The sequence below is a fragment of the Anomaloglossus baeobatrachus genome, chromosome 1, assembly GCF_048569485.1.
Source record: "Anomaloglossus baeobatrachus isolate aAnoBae1 chromosome 1, aAnoBae1.hap1, whole genome shotgun sequence".
Lineage (NCBI taxonomy): Eukaryota > Metazoa > Chordata > Amphibia > Anura > Aromobatidae > Anomaloglossus > Anomaloglossus baeobatrachus.
The window spans coordinates 142,896,371-142,916,364 of record NC_134353.1 but is presented as its reverse complement, the minus strand read 5'-3'; the positions used below and the strand labels follow the sequence as shown (position 1 = coordinate 142,916,364).

At 49.1% G+C, this 19,994-nt stretch overlaps 1 protein-coding gene across 7 annotated transcripts in view; it reads right to left on the bottom strand.

Moving 5' to 3' along the window:
• The window catches only part of PCM1 (pericentriolar material 1), a 382,937-nt gene that overhangs the window by 71,537 nt on the left and 291,406 nt on the right, over nucleotides 1–19,994 (bottom strand). For all 7 annotated transcript variants that reach the window (XM_075347110.1, XM_075347104.1, XM_075347105.1 and 4 more), the window contains one exon: nucleotides 859–1,008. In XM_075347110.1, coding sequence (XP_075203225.1) covers nucleotides 859–1,008 — 150 coding nt within the window. The remainder of the gene's footprint in view (nucleotides 1–858; nucleotides 1,009–19,994) is intronic.

Below are 19,994 nucleotides of genomic sequence, written 5' to 3'. Positions count from 1 at the left end.
CGGAAAATGGCGCAAAACGTGCGCCACTTTTATTGGACAAAACTTGTGAATTTTTTTTACCCCCTTAGATACAAGAAAACCTATACATGTTTGGTGTCTACAAACTCGCACCGACCTCAGGCATCATACCCACACATCAGTTTTACCATATAGTGAACACCGTGAATAAAACATCCCAAAAACTATTGTGCCATCACACTTTTTTTGCAATTTTTCTGCATTTGGAATTTTGTTGCTGTTTTCCAGTACACCATATGGTGAAACTTATGGTTTCATTTAAAAGTACAACTTGTCCCGCAAAAAAACAAGCCCTCATATGGCAAGATTGACGGAAAAATAAAAAAGTTACGGCTCTCGGAAGAAGGGGAGCAAAAAACAACACCGCAAAAACGGAAAGTGCCCCGGGGCTGAAGGGGTTAAATACTCGCTTATAATTGTTTTCTCTTCTCACAGTGAAGGCATCTAGGTGAGATTTGCCATCAGTTTCTCTATCCCGAGACTAATGGGGTGACATTGTTGATGCAGATCTGCACCTCCTTCATGGTTACACCCCTACACGGCACTTCCCTATTTTTATTGTGCAGGGATAGCAGTTCATCTTATTCACTTGGATGGAGTGGATCAGTTGTTCCCCCAATCCATATTCAGACTGAATACTAAAATTCATAGCAACTTGTGAAAGCATCAACTATTTTTGCTGCTGTTTTCAAGGAGACCAGCTCAGCCGCTGTAGACTGTAGGATGTGTCCGCTCATTGCCACTTAGGCTCTATTCACCTTATGTCCCACCAAGAACTGGTTTCTAAAATGTTATGCATATGTAACTGATGCGCCCACATTTTAGAAAGAGCTGAAGTACCTGAAGAAACCTCGGCAGCTCTATTGTCCTTCCTCAGTCGTTCTATGTGATCACAACTAGCATTGGTTTCAGCCATTTCCTCAGTCTGTGCATGTTTGTTGCTGCTCTCCTTAGGTTTTCCGGTGTTTGAGACACTTGCACTTTGGAGATCTATAAAGAAAGGTTACACAGTAAATGTCTTAACATCTTAAAAGAACCTTTCACCAAATTTGTCACGGGTAACAGGATACAATGTAATAGGGTTCTGCAGAATGGAAAAAAGGTTTGTTCTTAAGGTTTCTGAGATATTAGCACCAATCATAAGCAGACAGAAAGACAACACACTCCCACCATAACTTCCAGCAGACTTCTCAGTGTGTGATGTATAATGACAGACAGCGGTGATCTCCTGGTCTAACCTCCTGCTTGATTAGAAAGCCCAGATGACTATCACCTCTCAAATAAAGTCACTGTGGGGGGAAGAGGCAGCACAGCTGAGTGTAGCTTTGACATATTACAAACTATTCCATCAGCTCTCCTCCTCTGACAGCACGGTCAGCTCTACTGTGCTGCCCCTTGTCTGCACTGCCTATGTGAAGATGTGTCAGTATCACACTGGTGTCTGTTGTGCTCAGATCAAATTGTAATTGGTCTGCAGTGAGAATAGAGCAGGGTATAAAAACATCTCACTCAGGAGCAGCCTAGCACAGACGCTCCTGTGTGAGCTGTAATGGCAGCCCTGATCTAATAGGAAAGCGAGTAATTACTTGAGCACAGCGGACATAAGGCTATGTGCGCACTAGAAAAGTGATTTTTCGCAAGAAAATTTCTTGAGAAACTTCCGGCAGTTGAAGATTACCTAGCCTGTGGTAAAAAAAAAAAAAAAAAACGTCCCAAAACCGTGGGAAAAACGCATGCGTTTTGGCTGCGATTTTTCCGCAGGTTGGTCCATGCGTTTTTTTTATGCTGAACTGCAATAAATAATATAGATAATCGATACATAAATCGATAGACAGATAATGGATAGAGGGAAAGATGGATAGATCAATAGATAGATGAGAAAGACCTATATAATGTCCCACCCCCTCTGCATATTCTAAGCTGGCACCCTTTTGTGACTTTCATTTGGCACTAAAGGGTGTCTAGCCTTGTATTTAGCCAAAAAATAAATAATAAAAAAAAAAATTGACGTGAGGTCCCCCCATCTTTTGTAGCTAGCTAGGGTAAAGCAGACGGCTGCAGCCTGCAGACCACAGCTGGAAGCTTCACATTGACTAGTAATCCAAAACAGAGGGCACCCCACGCTGTTATTTTACATTAAATAAATAATTTAAAACAAAAAACGTGGGGTCCCCCCCGAATTGGATCACCAGCCAAGGTAAAGCGGACAGCTGGGGTCTGATATTCTCAGACTAGGGAGGTCCACTGTTATTGGACACTCCCCAGCCTAAAAATAGCAGGCTACAGCCGCCCCAGAAGTGGCGCATCCATTAGACGTGCCAATCCTGGCACTTCGCCCCAACTCATCCCATTGCCCTGGTGCGGTGGCAAATGGGGTAATATATGGGATTGATGCCAGATGTGTAATGTCACCTGGCATCAGGCCCTGGGGTTAGTGATGTCACGCGTCTATCAGATACCCGACATCACCAACCCAGTCAGTAAGAAATAAAAAAAATAGACAAAAAAAGTTTTATTTGAAAAAACACTCTCCACATTACCTCTTTCACCAATATACTGACAAGAACAATCAAATCCTGGTCCAGCGTAATCCAATAAGGGGGTCCCATGGCGATCCATACCATAGTCACTGTCCCAGTCAATGAAGAACAAAATGTTCACCATTGGCTGGGAGAGTTATGCAGTGACGAGCTAACATCAATAGGTCAGCCCAGGTCACTGCAGGGCGTGACAAGTGCTGCTGTCAGGAGGTTAGATGAGATCATTAACTGCTGTGATGATCTCCTGCCGTCCTGCCATCAGCGCTGTCACTGCCTTCTATGCCCGCCGCGTTCTCAGCAGTATCGCGAGAGCCCGTGACATCACCGCTAGTGACAGTCTCAGGCCGTGGGCATAGACGGCAGTGACAGCGGTGGCGTCAGGAGGCAGGAGATCGTCACAGCAGGTAATGATCTCATCTCACCTCCTGACAGCAGCGCTCGGCATCCCCGCGGCTGCCAGCACTGCAGGGTGACAAGCTACTGACACTGCAGGCAGACACTGACACTGCAGGGCGGGCAGCGGCGGGGCTGGAGCGGGACACAGAATGCAAGGGCACCTGGAGGTCACACGGAAGTGCTTCTGTGCGGCGTCCAGGGAGTGTGACGTGTGTGTTTACTCTCTGCTCCGTTTCCTCTTCCTGCCATAATGACATCACTTCCTGCAAAACCGCAGGCAGCGATGAACATTACCGCAGGTAAATCGCGGTTATACCGGGGGTATACCGCACATCATTTGCTACCTGCGGTATACCCCCGGTATTTCGCGATTACATTACAGTGAATGGAGTGAAATACCGAGAGTATACCGCAGGTACCTGCGGAAAAGAAGTGACAGGCACATTTTCTCAAGACATTTTCTCAAGAAAATCTTCAGAAAGAATTTTCTTAAGAAAAAAAACGCAGTGTGCGCACAGCTATTTTTTTTCCCATAAGTTTTGCTGGGAAATGTCTGCAGGAAAATTACAAACATTTCTCAAGAAATTTCTGCAGCAGAACAGTGGGTAAAACCGCAGGTAAAAACGCCTAGTGCGCACAGGACATAAGTGTGATTACAGCTCAGACACTGGGATACCTGCTCTGAGCTATGTTGGGGACGTGGTCTTTCTACCTGCTTATAATTTGTCAGCATCATAAGGAGAGAAGTACATGCCCCAGTGTAAGCTTTGATAACACTGTTCTACAGCCAAATTGGTTCAGAGAGAAAAACCGTTGAACCTGACTAATTTTGTGGTGCTGAAAACAAAGATGCTGCTTAAATTTGTTGATTGGCTCTAATTTTCAAGATCCAGAGGAAGATGTAATTACTTCTGACACATTTTATCTACTTCATCATTACTGCATTTTAGTAGCTAGTCTATTATATCATCGATTTAGTCTATGGAGCCTTCAAGTATTCTATCACCTTAGGTTAAACAACCATAAAACGCCAACTCCGTTTCGATGACACAAGCCAATTTACAATTGCAATACTTACTTTTATAAATGTTTATACCCCGCCCACCATTCCTAGGAGTAAGCAGCATTGAAGATGAGCTCCTGAGTTTTTCATCATTTATACCTTGTAATGAGCGAACAGTAAGACAAAACCTTGAAAAATTCGACTCTGTGGAACAGGAAAGCGAGCTGGACTGAGCTGGACTAAAGATTTTTATGAAAAAAGAGGAAATAGAGGATTTAAAGGACATAAGAAAAAACCTGTTGAAGGACAGATCACATACAACAGGAGGACTCCAAACTGACATCTGACACCCAGAGATCTGCACATCTAAAGGTAGGACCATCCTCCATCCATACCACAACCTACAGACAGTGCTGTAATTACATCTCTGATAAATAAGGATTATTATAAAAATGGAAAATATAAATGTAGAACAAGTAACTGGGCAGAGAGCAGAGCTGGAGACACCCGACACCAGGAGGTCACACACTCTGGAAATCACATACTCTGAAGGGCAGAAAAGCATTCATGCACAAAAAGCCATGAAACATGCAAAGATTAGAGAAGAGCCAGAGACCCTCTTTCCTGATTTTACCTCTAAAGAGGAAGATAAAAGGAAAACCAATTATTTATTTTTCACAGACCAGCCCTTAGCCTGGCACACCGCTCTGTGCAATCAATATAAGTATATATCCAAGAACGGCAATCATAAGGGCCAGCAGATCAGAATTAGAAACCAAAAAGAAGACGAGACCAACTCACTGACCATAAACGTGTACAATAACGGCATAATCATGGTACAAGGGGCTGAGGAAAACTTACAGAAATTTGAAGACAGCTTTTCTCAAATTAAACTCCAGGCACAAAACTGCAAAGAACAACAAACCCCAGCAGCCACCATCACCTCTACAGAGACCTCCAGAGACAGAACTGCAGCCCCCAACACTTCACACCCCTCACCCGAGACCCTCAGAGACTGTTTATCTCAACTAGAAAGAGACTTTGTACAATTTAAAGAAGAACTTCAAAGAAACCTTGGTGACAGAAATGCAAATGACCAAGTAATGAATGAGATAAGCAAACTGAGGTGTGAATATGCAGCAGTGAATATGCATCTGCAGGAAATAAGAAGCAAAATGTGTGAACTGCAGCATGAAAATGCCCGACTGAGACAGGAGATAACAGAGCTGAAGACTCCGGGACACCTGAAACAGGAGGACGCCATAGAAACACAGAGGAGTGAAGACAACATGGCCCCCACTGGCCAGGAGGGAGCTATGGTAACTAACACCAGAACAGACACAATGGCCTCCACTGGCCAGGACACTGAGATACCAAATAACTCCAACAATATGAATGCTCCTGAAAATAACATAAGTGAACCACAAACCAGAGAAACAGAAAAGAGAAGAGAACTAGCCACCAGCAAAATCTCCAGCACAGACCCCCAGCTTCACCCACGTACCCCACCCGTGACCTCACAACGTTTTGATACCATCCTAATAATGGACTCAAATGGGAAATACCTGAAAACATGGCGACTATTTCCAGGAAAAAGGGTCAAAAAAATCCACTGTGCAACTATTGAGCAGGTGATGGCAGTCATCAATAACCCACGGTTCACAAGCCCAAATCATATTTTTATACACACAGGAACAAACAATCTGCCAGCCCAACACCAGCAGATCGCAGGACAACTGACCCAACTAGCAAAGACGGCAAAACTAAAATTCCCAGACAGCAAAATAATTCTATCATCTCTGCTCCCAAGAAATGATGTATCCAGCCAAACTACCCAGAACATCAACACGGACCTGACCACAAGAATCAAGGCTGTGCCCGACGTGATCCTGGCACAACACCCCTCCATAAAACACCAACACCTCTACGACGACAAGCACCTAAACAAACAAGGGGTCAGCCTACTGGCCAAAGAGCTGAAGGACATTATACTAAACAGAGACCCCATGCCTGGACTCAACAACAACCAAAATCCCATGGAAAGACCCCCAACAATAAAAAGACAGGAAACCCCAATTTCATCACAGGAGGCCAGAAACAAAGCCCTTCACCCAACATCGGGCCATCAGAGGAGGAGACCACCATGGAGGGGACCATCAACCCCACACAGAGACATGCAGGGCAGAGATATGGAAGAGATTAGAACCCTGCTCAGCACATTGTGCAGGAAACTAATGTGACTGGATCTAACATACCTATAAACCAGTCGTAAATCCAGAGTGTCTTACACAGCCGCACTCATTACAAGGTATATACACATGAGGTATATAGAAAAAAAAAAAAAAAATGACCTCATTCACAATCAGCAGCTGGAACATCCAAGGCCTGAGCACCTCGGCCTTTGGATGTAAAACAAATGACCCCGACTTTATTCAAAGACTGAAGAATATAGACATTCAGATCCTCCTGGAAACATGGACCAGAGCTGAAAACGAATCTCTGGTGCCAATCGGATACAGAGAAATCTCTGTCCCTGCCCTTAAAAATAAAAACATCAAACAGGGCCGCTGCTCAGGAGGAATATTGATCTGGTATAAAGAAGAGCTCCACCAGTACATCACACCAGTGAAGAGAGGAGGCAGCCACATATGGATCAGAATCAGCAGCTCCATCCTCACCTCTCAGTCCGATGTCTACCTCTGCACCACCTATATACCACCGCCAGAGTCCCCCTACTTCAATCCAGACAGCTTTGAGATCTTACAAGAAGAAGCCACCCATTATCAGGTCCTGGGCAAAGTTCTCATCTTTGGAGACCTCAATGCAAGAACAGGGAGAGAAAAAGACTTTCTGACCACAGACGGAAACATCTACATATTTGGGGCAGAGAATGACAGTCACGACTCAGAACACTCAGAGAGAAACAGCTATGACAGTACAGTCAACAAAAGTGGCAAAAAGCTCCTGAACTTATGTAAAAGTTTAGGTCTTCATATTCTTAATGGACGTACAAAGGGAGACTCACTGGGAAGATATACACTAGACTCCCATGTAGGAAGGAGTGTAGTAGACTACGCCATTACAGATATGGACCCGGCAAATATTAGCGCCTTCATAGTCACCCCACAAACGCACCTGTCAGACCACAGCCAACTTCTCCTGTACATAAAATCTACAGAGAAACCATCCACACAAAAGCCACAGCAGAGCAGCCTCTACAACCGACCTCCATCCTATAAATGGTCCAAGACGTCAGAAATAAAATATAAAGAGGCTCCCAACAGACCGGAATTACAAGAGATGCTCCACAACTTCTACAGCTACAAGTACAAGTCAAACCCAGAAGGAGTGAATCAAGCTGCAAAAGACCTCAACAAAATATTCCACACCATGGCCAAATTGTCCGACCTCAAACAAGTCAACTACAAGAGGCCAAAAGAAAAGCAGATCAATGGTTGGTTTGACAAAGAGTGTAAAGCCGTTCGAAAGACCCTGAGAACAGCCTCAAACAATAAACACAGAGACCCCAACAACCCAGACCTGAGGGAAGCCTATGACACCATACAAAAGCAGTACAAAACCATCCTCAGGAGGAAGAAGCAGAGCTACATCTCTACCAAACTTAGCCAACTCCAAGACGCCCTCCAAGACAACTCCTTCTGGGAAATATGGAGCCACATGGACACAAAGAGCAAGAAAAAGACTGATACCCATATCCAAAATGGCAACATCTGGCTCCAGTACTTCAGAGACCTCTACAAAGACATCCCAAAAGAAGGACTAAGCCAAGAGCAGGAAAACATAACATCAAAACTAAAGGCAATGGAAGAGAAAATCAAAAACTTCCAAAACCCACTGGACACACCAATTACATTACAGGAAGTTGCAGAGAAAATCACTTCCATAAAGTGTAAAAAATCTAGTGGTCTGGATGGAATCCCCCCAGAGATGTTTAAGTACAGCCCACCAGAAATTCAAGCTGCAATGGTTAAACTGTTCAACATTGTGCTGAGTGCTGGCTACTTCCCTCGTACCTGGAACCAAGGACTCATTACACCGATCCACAAGAGTGGGGACAGGTATGACCCTGCCAACTACAGAGGCATATGTGTCAGCAGTAACTTGGGAAAACTGTTCAACAGCATCCTAAACAAAAGGATCATCAGTTTCCTTACCGAGCACAATGTCCTGAGCAAAAGCCAAGCAGGGTTCGTGCCAAACCACCGCACCACGGACCACATCTACACCCTGCACAGTCTCATTCAGAGCCACGTCCACAATACAAAGCATGGGAAGATATACGCCTGCTTTGTAGACTTTAAAAAGGCCTTTGACTCAGTGTGGCACCCGGGCTTGTTCTTAAAAATGCTGGAAAGCGGAATAGGAGGAAAGACCTACGATGTCATCAAAAGCTCCTACACCGAGAACCTCTGCAGCGTGAGTGTGAACGGTAGAAGAACGGCTTATTTCCAGCAGAGCCGAGGAGTCAGACAGGGCTGCAGCCTAAGTCCAACGCTCTTCAATATTTACATCAATGAGCTGGCTGCTGCTCTGGAATCTTCACCTGCTCCAGGTCTCACACTCCATGACGCCCAGGTGAAATTCTTGCTCTATGCAGATGACCTACTGCTGGTGTCACCAACCGAGAAAGGTCTCCAAGACAACCTACAAATTTTGGAGAAATTCAGCTCCACATGGGCACTACCGATCAATCTAAAGAAAACCAACATCATGGTGTTCCAGAAGAGAAAAAGAAGATTTGACCAGCATCCTTCATTTGTCGTAAACGGCTACACTCTAACAGGAACAGACAAATACACCTACTTGGGCCTGGAAATTCACCAGTCAGGGAGCTTTAAACAAGCCATAGAGACCCTGAAAAACAAGGCCTGCAAAACCTTTTATGCCATCCGAAGGAAATTGTATCATCTGAAGCCACCAGTGAGGGTCTGGCTAAAAATCTTCGATTCCATCATTGCCCCAATCCTCCTGTATGGCAGCGAAGTCTGGGGCCCTCACACTTACCCAGATTGGTCAAGGTGGGATTCCAGCCCAACAGAAATATTCCACCTGGAATTCTGTAAGCACCTTCTCCAGGTCCATCGAAGCACCTCCAACAGCGCCTGTCGAGCTGAGCTGGGCAGATTCCCTCTACACCTAGCAGCTCTGAAGAGGTCACTATCATTTCAGGCTCACCTACAGAGTAGCAATCCAAGCTCCCATCACCACAAAGCTCTGATACATATACGTGGGCCAGATGAACCAGGACCCCTGGCACAGCTCTCCCAAACCCAACTGGACAAAATAACCAATCACAGCAGCCTGACAAGAACCAGAATCAGGAAGATGGTAGACGAGGGCCAGGAGAGGTATGTCAGTGACTGGAGGACCGACATCAACACCTCACAGAAACTGACCACGTACCAGAGTCTACAGAGAGACTACAGACTGGCCCCGTATCTGGAGAAAATCCCGGACCCCAGAGACCGCAGGACCCTGAGCCGATATAGACTCAGTGCCCACAGTCTAGCCATCGAATCCGGTCGACACAAGCAGAGCTACAAGCCAAGGGAGGACAGACTGTGCCCACACTGTGACCTGGAGGCCCTGGAGGATGAAACCCACTTCCTGCTACACTGCACCAAGTACTCAGCAGTGAGGGACACTCACTTCAGGAGACTCTCCCATCTCTTCCCGGATTTCAGCTCCATGAAGGAGGAAGAGAAAATATATATCCTGCTGGGGGAAGAAGAGAGCGCAGTGGAGATAGCAGCGCGGTATGTGAGCGAATGTCATAGACTTCGAGAAAGAGAACTATGATAAGCCATGGACTTCCATAGCCCCCCATCCCAGATGTGGCCCCCCAATCCCCACCCTGGATATGCCCCATCCACCGTTACCACAGTCCCCACCGTGGATATGCCCCATCATAAGCCATGGACTTCCATAGCCCCCATCCTAGAAGTGCCCCCACAGTCCCCACCCTGGATGTGCCCCATCCATCCTTCCTACAATCCCCACCCACCATCCCCACAGCCCCAGGCCCTAATGTACACTTGCTTTGGCAAAACTAATTTGTATTTGGTCCTGCCAATAAAGCTTATTTGATTTGATTTGATTTGTGTACAGTTTTAGAACCTATTAGCCTAGTTTCTTAGCATGTTTCAATACGTTTTCTCAGATAGGTCTTGTTCTTGCATTAATTCCTTCACGACCTATTTATGTCAAAGGTCATGTCTCTGCCTTTGATGCGGGCTCACAGGCTGAGCCTGAATTTCTCCCTGCACGATGGCTGAGCCATCATTTGCCTTTAACAGCCGCAGATGGATAGGAGATCTGCCCAAGGCTGATAAGTTAATTCCCACTGTCAATCCCTGAAAGCAGGATTTAACACATGTTAGTGGCAAGCTTATCATTCCCTGCTACCATCAGTACGCCTGTGATATGATCGCTGGGCGCCTATGTGTTTTCATGACAGCCAGCTGGTGATCACACTGTCTGCCAGCTGCGAGTCAGCATTCACAGATCGCGATTTCTGCTATACTGCTATGTATAGAACAAGCAAGTGGACGATCGCAGCTTTACTTCCCTTAAGGGGACTAGTAAATAACGTAAAAAAAGAAAAAAAGAGAATTTTGTTACTTACCGTAAATTCTTTTTCTTATAGTTCCGTATTGGGAGACCCAGACCATGGGTGTTTAGCTTCTGCCTCCGGAGGACACACAAAGTACTACACCTAAAAGTGTAGCTCCTCCCTCTGAGCTTATACACCCCCTGGTAGCCAGTCCTAGCCAGTTTAGTGCAAAAGCTGAAGGAGAATAGCCACCCACAAGTAGAACCGAGTAAGAACCGGAACAACCGGAGACTCTGTCCACGACAACAGCCGGTGATAACACACGGAACAAGAAAATTGCCAACAGGCAACAGGGAGGGAGCTGGGTCTCCCAATACGGAACTATAAGAAAAAGAATTTACGGTAAGTAAACAAAATTCTCTTTTTCTTTATCGTTCCTTTGGGAGACCCAGACCATGGAACGTTCCAAAGCTGTCCCTGGGTGGGAAATAAACAGAAAAAACTAAGAAGTAGGCGGAGCCTAACTTCACAAGTGGGCGACAGCCGCCTGAAGGATGCGTCTGCCCAAACTCGCATCTGCCGAAGCATGAGCATGCACTTGGTAGTGCTTCGAAAAGGTATGCAGGCTAGTCCAAGTGGCAGCCTGACAGACTTGTTGAGCCGTAGCCTGGTGCCTAAAGGCCCAAGAGGCACCGGACAGCTCTGGTCGAGTGTGCTTTGATCCCCGGCGGGGGAGGCACCTGAGTACTCTGGTAGGCGTCCGAAATGGTCGATCTAATCCAATGGGCCAAGGTCGGCTTAGAAGCAGAGAGACCCTTGCGCCGCCCTGTGGTTAGCACAAAAAGAGAGGTGCACCGCCTAAGCGCAGCGGTGCGAGACACATAGATCCGGAGAGCACGCACCAGATCTAGAGTATGCAGCGCTTTCTCAAAGCGATGAACAGGGGCCGGACAGAAGGAAGGGAAGGAAATATCCTGGTTAAGGTGGAAGGGAGAGACCACCTTAGGAAGAAAGTCCGGAGTCGGACGGAGAACCACCTTGTCTTGATGAAAAACTAAAAAAGGTGACTCCGAGGAGAGCGCAGCCAAATCAGAGACTCTCCTGAGAGAAGTTATGGCAACTAGAAAGGCCACCTTTTGAGAAAGACGATACAAAGAAACCTCCCTAAGGGGCTCGAAAGGGGGTTTGTGCAATACCGTGAGGACCAAGTTAAGGTCCCAGGGATCCAAGGGCCGCCGATAAGGCGGAATGATGTGAGACGCACCTTGCATGAAGGGGCGGACCTGAGCCAGCTGGGCGAGACGTCGCTGGAACAGCACGGATAGAGCTGAGACTTGTCCCTTGAGAGAGTTGAGGGACAGTCCTAGCTGCAGACCGGACTGTAAAAAAGACAGAAGGGTCGGCAACGAGAATGGCCAAGGAGAATAGCCAGAAGAGCGACACCAGGACAGGAACATTTTCCAAGTCCTGTGATAGATCTTGACGGAGGAAGACTTACGGGCCCGAGTCATAGTGGAGATGACTTCAGGAGGAATACCAGAAGCCGTCGAAATCCAGGACTCAAGAGCCACGCCGTCAATTTGAGTGCCGCAGAATTCGGGCGGAAAAACTGACCTTGCGAGAGCAGGTCTGGACGGTCCGGAAGATGCCACGGCATCTCCACGGACAGTTGAAGCAGGTCCGGATACCAAGCTCGCCTGGGCCAGTCCGGTGCAATGAGGATGACTCGACGGCCCTCCATTCTGATCTTGCGCAGGACTCTGGGCAAGAGAGCTAGAGGGGAAAACACGTAGGACAGACGAAACTGGGACCAGTCTTGAACCAGAGCGTCCGCGGCGAAGGCCTGAGGATCGTGGGAGCGAGCCACGTAAACCGGAACCTTGTTGTTGTGACGGGATGCCATTAGGTCCACGTCCGGAGTGCCCCACTTGCGGCAGATTGACTGAAACACTGCCGGGTGCAGGGACCACTCGCCACCGTCCACGGATTGACGGCTGAGATAATCTGGCTCCCAGTTTTCTACGCCAGGGATGTGGACTGCGGATATGGTGGACTTTGAGTCCTCCGCCCATTGAAGAATGCGTTGGACCTCCAACATTGCCAGGCGGCTGCGTGTCCCGCCTTGGTGATTGATGTAGGCAACCGCTGTCGCGTTGTCTGACTGGACTCGAATGTGCCTGCCCGCCAACAGGTGGTGAAAGGCTAGGAGAGCTAGAAGCACAGCTCTGGTTTCCAGCACATTGATTGAAAGGGCTGACTCGGACGGAGTCCAAGTGCCCTGTGCTCTGTGGTGGAGATGTACCGCTCCCAAGCCGGATAGGCTGGCATCCGTGGTGAGAATCACCCAGGACGGAGTCAGGAAGGAGCGCCCTTGGGACAGGGAGAGGGGTCGAAGCCACCACTGAAGAGAGCTCCTGGTCCGTGGCGACAGAGCCACTAACCTCTGTAAGGAGGAAGGCCGCTTGTCCCAACAGCGGAGAATGTCCAGCTGCAGAGGACGCAGATGGAACTGGGCAAAGGGAACCGCCTCCATGGAGGCCACCATTTGACCCAGCACCTGCATCAGACGCCTGAGGGTATAACGGCGGGGCCTCAGGAGAGAGCGCACCGCCAACCGGAGTGACAGCTGTTTGTCTAAGGGCAACTTCACAAGTGCCGGCAAAGTCTGGAACTGCATCCCTAGGTACGTGAGACTCTGGGTCGGAGTGAGAGTGGATTTGGGAAGATTGACAATCCACCCGAACTGGGCTAGGGTGGCGAGAGTGAGCGAAACACTCCGCTGACAGTCTGCGCTGGATGTACCCTTGCCAAGAAGGTCGTCCAGATAAGGAAGCACTGCTAACCCCTGGAGGTGCAGGACCGCAATCACTGCCGCCATGACCTTGGTGAATACCCGAGGGGCCGTGGCTAACCCGAAGGGGAGAGCCACGAATTGGAAATGATCTTCTCCTATCGCAAAACGTAACCAACGCTGATGTGACACTGCGATTGGCACATGTAGATAGGCATCTCTGATGTCGATGGACGCCAGGAGCTCCCCTTGGGTCATAGAGGCAATGACTGATCGCAGAGACTCCATGCGAAAATGCCGCACCCGGACATGCTTGTTGAGAAGCTTGAGATCCAGGATGGGCCGGAAGGTACTGTCCTTTTTTGGAACTAGGAAGAGATTTGAGTAAAAACCTCTGAACCGTTCCTGAGCGGGAACTGGGACAATCACTCCGTTTGACTGCAAGGACGCGACGGCCTGCGAGAAGGCGGCGGCCTTGGAGCAGGGGGGAGTTGAGAGAAAAAATCTGTTTGGAGAGCTGGAAGAGAATTCTATCCTGTAGCCGTGAGATATGATGTCTCTCACCCACTGATCGGAGACTTGCTTTAACCAAGCGTCGCCAAAGTGGGAGAGCCTGCCACCGACTAAGGACGTGGCTGGAGTGGGCCGAGAGTCATGAGGAAGCTGCCTTAGTGGCAGAACCTCCTGCGGTCTTCTGCGGACGCGCTTTTGGGCGCCAGTTGGATTTCTGATCCTTGGCTGAGTTAGCGGACGAGGCGGAAGGCTTAGAGGATGACCAGTTGGAGGAACAAAAGGAACGAAACCTCGATTGATTCCTACCCTGGGCGGGTTTCCTGGTCTTGGTTTGTGGCATGGAAGTACTCTTCCCGCCAGTAGCTTCTTTAATGATTTCATCCAGCTGTTCACCAAACAGCCGTGAACCAGCAAAAGGGAGCCCAGCAAGAAACTTCTTGGAAGAAGCATCTGCCTTCCACTCTCGAAGCCACAAAATCCTGCGGATAACAAGAGAATTAGCTGAAGCCACCGCAGTGCGGTGAGCAGCCTCTAGCATGGCAGACATGGCATAGGATGAAAAAGCTGAAGCCTGAGCAGTTAAGGTAACCATCTCAGGCATAGATTCCTTGGTGAGGGAATGCATCTCCTCTAGAGAAGCAGAGATGGCTTTGAGAGCCCACACTGCTGCAAAAGTCGGGGAAAACGCGGCCCCCGCAGCTTCATACACAGATTTGGCCAGAAGGTCAATCTGACGGTCAGTGGAATCCTTAAGTGAGGTGCCGTCAGCCACCGACACAACGGTCCGGGCTGATAGCCTAGACACCGGAGGGTCTACCTTTGGGGAGTGAGACCACTCCTTGACCACCTCAGGTGGAAATGGAAACCGGTCATCAGAACCACGCTTTGGAAAGCGTTTGTCAGGGCAGGCCCTGGGTTTGGTCACAGCGGTCTGAAAACTGGAGTGGTTAAAGAACACACTCTTCACTCTCTTAGGCGAGGTAAACTGATGTTTTTCTGCCAAAGAGAGTTGCTCCTCTGACACTGGCGGATTGAGATCCAGCACAGAATTAATAGAAGCAATCAAATCACTAAGATCTGAGTCACCCTCAGAGAAATCGATGGGATAGATAGCCTCCGAGCCCCCAGTGAGGGCATCCTCCTCATCTTGAGAGTCAGCTCTTGAGACAGAGCCGTGGGATGGGGAGGGGGAGGAAACCCTGCGCCTTCTCTTAGAAGGACGGGGTCTGGGATCAGATGATGAATCCTCCGTGAGCTCCGATGGACGGAGGTCAGAGGATAGGAGTCCTCTGTCAAGAGTATTAGAGGCACCCTGTGAGGGGGGCTGATGCATATTCATCAAAGTCCTGGACAAAAGTCCCATGGACTCCGCAAATGACTGGGATATGGACCTAGAAAAGGACTCTACCCAGGCCGGGGGTTCAATCACAGGTGCAGAGGTCCACAACCGGAGACCGGCTGTGACTTACCAGACCGCTGAGCGCGGTGTTGTGTGCCCTCCAGATCCCGAAGCCCGGTCCCCCAGTGCGCAGCACCTCAGCAGAGATGCAGAATGTCCCAGAGCAGAGTGAACTCTGCCTGAGAAGAGGGTGTTCCTATAAAAGAGCGGGAACTGGAGGGCTATAGAGACCTGCAGGGAAGGAGGGACGCCCCAGCAGTGGGGAGTGTCCCTCCCCTGTGTAGAACGGCCGCCGGGAGGAGCCGAACCTGTCCCTCTGCATGAGTGACATGCGAGGGCAGGAAAATGAAACTAGGCCTCCGGCGAAGCCAGGGCCTAAATTTAAGCAGCGAGGCCGACAAGTAGGCACCATCGGCGCGGTTCTCAGGCAAAAGCTAGAGAACCCGCCGGAAAAGTTAAAACAATCACATACAGCATACTCTCCCCTTACAATAAAGAACCGGGAACCCCAACATAAACGTCTCAGGTACTTAGCTGCTGAGACGCAGGGCCATGTCCCTGGGGATGAGTGCTCCGGTCCAACAGAATCCTCAAGGGGCTGTGGATGGAGACCGGACTCCTGCCAGGCATGGAGACCGTGCTGGCTCCCACTTCAAGCCAGAGCCCAGAAGGGATGGTGAAGGAGCGCGGCATGTAAGGCTGCAGCCTTGTAAATCAACCTTAACAACACCGCTGACACAGTGGGGTGAGAAGGGATATGCCGGGAGTCCAGACATGGACCCGCTTTTCTTCAAACTCTTTCCAAAAGTCAAACAAATCAGATGAGAATGCATGTGTGGATGTATGCCTCCTGACACAATGCAATAAACTGGCTAGGGACTGGCTACCAGGGGGTGTATAAGCTCAGAGGGAGGAGCTACACTTTTAGGTGTAGTACTTTGTGTGTCCTACGGAGGCAGAAGCTAAACACCCATGGTCTGGGTCTCCCAAAGGAACGATAAAGAAATAAAATGTGAAGACCGCCCCCAAAAACACACAAAAGTTTAAGTCATCCCCCTTAAATACACCTTTGGTACCACTGTGTTCGTAAAAGTGTGATCTATCAAAATATAAAATAAATTAAAATAAATTGGTAAACAGCGTAACCAGTCCCAGATCCCCCAAAATACAAGGAATTTATGGAAAATGGTGATGAGGGAAAAAAAAAAAAAAAGGTTTCTTACAAATGTCTGCATTTTTTTCACCACTTGGGTTAAATTGGAAAAAAAAATTACAGGGCAATTTCTATAACCTAATAATTTGCAATAGTGTTTAGACAGGTTTTAGTTATTTATTTAGTTATTTGAATTGCTGCCAAGCTTCCTCTAAATAAAAAAAAAAATAATATATTCTGAATCTTCGGATTTTTGTGTACTCACCGTAAAATCGTTTTCTCTTAGCCATCATTGGGGGACACAGGACCATGGGTGTTATGCTGCCTATCCATAGGAGGACACTAAGTAGATGCAAAAGCATAGCTCCTCCTCTGCAGTATACACCCCCTGGCCGAGCCAGGCAACCTTAGTTTTAGTATACAAGCAGTAGGAGAAAAACCCAGGAAAAACTTACCTCAACAGAGGAACATGAGAAAAAAAGAGTCATAACCAAATAAGGTACTGAGAGAACCAAGGCCCAACAGGGCAACAGGGTGGGTGCTGTGTCCCCCAATGATGGCTAAGAGAAAACGATTTTACGGTGAGTACACAAAAATCCGTTTTTCTCTGACGCCTCATTGGGGGACACAGGACCATGGGACGTCCTAAAGCAGGCCATGGGTGGGAAACATAAAACAAGACAACGCAACCCAAGGACTAGGAATCAGTTCCAGACAGCCTGGAGCACCTACTGAGAGAAGGTGCTCTACTGCCGTTTGCAGAATTGTCCTACCCAGATTTGCCTCAGCTGAAACCTGGGTATGGACTCTGTAAAGCTTTGAAAACGTATGTACGCTAGACCAGGTCGCAGCCTTACACTCCTGTTCCACTGAAGCCTGATGCCGAATGGCCCACGAAGCGCCAACTGCTCGCATGGAATGAGCCCGCAGCCCACTAGGAATGGGCTTGAGTTGCAAGCGGTAGACTTCCTGGATCGCAGAGCGAATCCAGCGAGCCAGAGTCGCCTTTGAAGTTGCCTGTCCCTTCTTAGGCCCCTCAGGAATGACGAACAAAGAGTCAGTTTAATTGCCACCAGGAACGTTATCTTCCAGGACAGAAAAGCAAGGGAGGATTCCTTGAGAGGTTCAAAGGGGGACCTCTGGAGACCGTCCAGAACGAGATTGAGGTCCCATGGGTCCTGCGGCCGTTTGTACGGGGGAACTAGATGGGAAACGCCCTAGAGGAAGGTCTTGACCTGCGGTTTTTGAGCCAGGTGGCATTGGTAGAAGATTGAGATCGCTGAGACCTGCCCTTTAAGGGAACTGAGAGCCAACCTGCAGAAAATCAAGAATTCTGGGGATGTTCAGAGGCATAGGCTGGACGTTAGCTTCCCTGCACCATGAAAGGAAGATTTTCCACGTACGGTGGTAAATGCGGGATGAAGCAGGCTTTCGGGCGCTGATCATGGTGGAGATAACCGTGGGGGAGAATCCTGCTCTTGTTAATACCCAGGTCTCAATGGCCATGCCGTCAGCTTCAGGGCTCTGGAGTTCTGATGGGAAATGGGTCCTTGGGTCAGCAAGTCTGGGATGTCTGGAAGGCGCCACGGTACGTCTACGAGCATTTGTACTAATTCGGCGTACCAGACGCGCCTGGGCCAGTCCGATGCCATCAGTATCACCGGGACTCCCTCTGCCTTGATTTTCCTGATTACCTGCGGCAGCAGAGGTAGAGGTGGAAATATGTAAGGCAGGCGGAAGTGGTGCCAGGAGCAGACTAGAGCATCCGCGCCGATGGACTGCAGATTGCGTGACCTGGCTATGAACGCAGGTACCTTTGCGTTCAACCTTGAGGGCATTAGATCCACGTCTGGTGTACCCCAGTGAGTGCAGATGTGTAGGAACACTTCTGGGTGGAGAGACCACTCTCCGACGGCCAGGCCTTGGCGACTTAGAAGTCTGTTGCCCAGTTCTCTACTCCCGGTATGTGTACCGCTGATATCACTGACCCTGTCGATTTGGCCCAGCTGAGGATCCTGTGGGGCCTCGAGATAAGCTGCCTTGCTGCAGGTATCCCCCTGCCGATTGATGTAGGCTACAGCTGTCGCATTGTCCGATTGGACTCGAATCTGATGACCCGCTAGCAGAGGGCAGAACGCCCTGAGCGCGAGGAAGATCGCGCAGATTTCCAGGATGTTTATGGGTAGAGAAGACTCCTGGGGCGTCCAACGTCCTTGAGCAGTGTGGTGCCGGTACACTGCTCCCCAGCCTAGGAGGCTGGCGTCCGTGGTAAGGACCAGCCAGTTCACTGGGAGACAAGATGTCCCCTTCGATAGGGATGAGGACCGATGCCACCAGCGGAGTGCGTACCTGACTGAAGGCGTCAGGTGAAGATGTCTGTCCAGGGAGAAGGGGCTCTTGTCCAAGGCAGCTAGAAGGGCTAGCTGCAGTGGGCGGAGGTGCAGTTGAGCAAAAAAGGTACTGCCTCCATAGCCGCCACCATCTTGTCGAGCCCCTTCATGCCGAATCGAATGGAGCGAGACGGAGGACGTAGAAGCAGCGTACCGCTTGTCGAAGAGCTAATCGCCTTGTCCTGAGGGAAATGACGCGGACGCTCATGGCGGCCGCCATGACTTTGGTGAAGACCCTTGGTGCGGTGGCAAGGCCGAAGGGTAGGGTTACGAATTGAAAGTGGGAGTCCTGAACTGCGAAGCGGAGGAATTTTTGGTGATCTGGACCAATGGATATGTACAAATACACATCCTTGAAATCTAAGGAGGCGAGGAATTCCCCTTCGACCATGGATGCAATAATGGACCTTAGGGACTTAATTCTGAATCTCCGTACGTGCACATGTTTGTTCAGGTCTTTGAGGTCCAGGATGGGTCGAACTGACCCATCTTTTTTGGGGACCACAAAAAGGTTGGAATAAAAACCCCTGAACTTCTCGTCGTCCAGGACGGCTATTATCACTCCTGCTGTTTGGAGCGAGTGGATTGTTGAGAAAAAGGCCTCGCGTCATTTTCAAGTCTTTGGGGGTTTGAGAGAAAGAACCGACTCGGGGGTCTGGTCCGAAATTCTATGTGGTAACCGGAAGACACAAGGTCTCGCACCCATTTGTCGTCTGAGGCGGAAGCCCATATGTGATGAAAGAGCCGCAGTCGACCTCCTACAATGAGTGTATATTCCGGGGCGCCAAAGGAGTCATGAGGGGGGAAAACGTCGTGGAAGAGTCTCCCTAGTCCTGGACTGTTTCGGTCTAGGCTGCCATGACGAAGTGGGTTTCGGGGAGAGCTGTGAAGGTCTGTCCCTGCGTAGTCCGCGGCTCGTGGCGGGGGCAGAGCGGGATGTCGACCAACCAAATGAGTTCCGAAAGGAGCGGAACGAGGACTGTGGACGTCTGGTGAAGGTCGTCCTGGGCTTCAGCTTGCGAAGGGAGGTACTTTTTCCTCCCGTGGCGTCAGAAATGAGCTTGTCCAGACGTTCGCCAAACAATCGGTCTGGAAAAAAGGGAAAGCCTGTGAGAGACTTCTTGGAAGCAGAGTCCGCACGACATTGTAGGAGCCAGAGAGCTCTACGGATGGCTATAGTATTTGAGGCGGCAAAAGCTGCGCAGGTAGCAGCATCA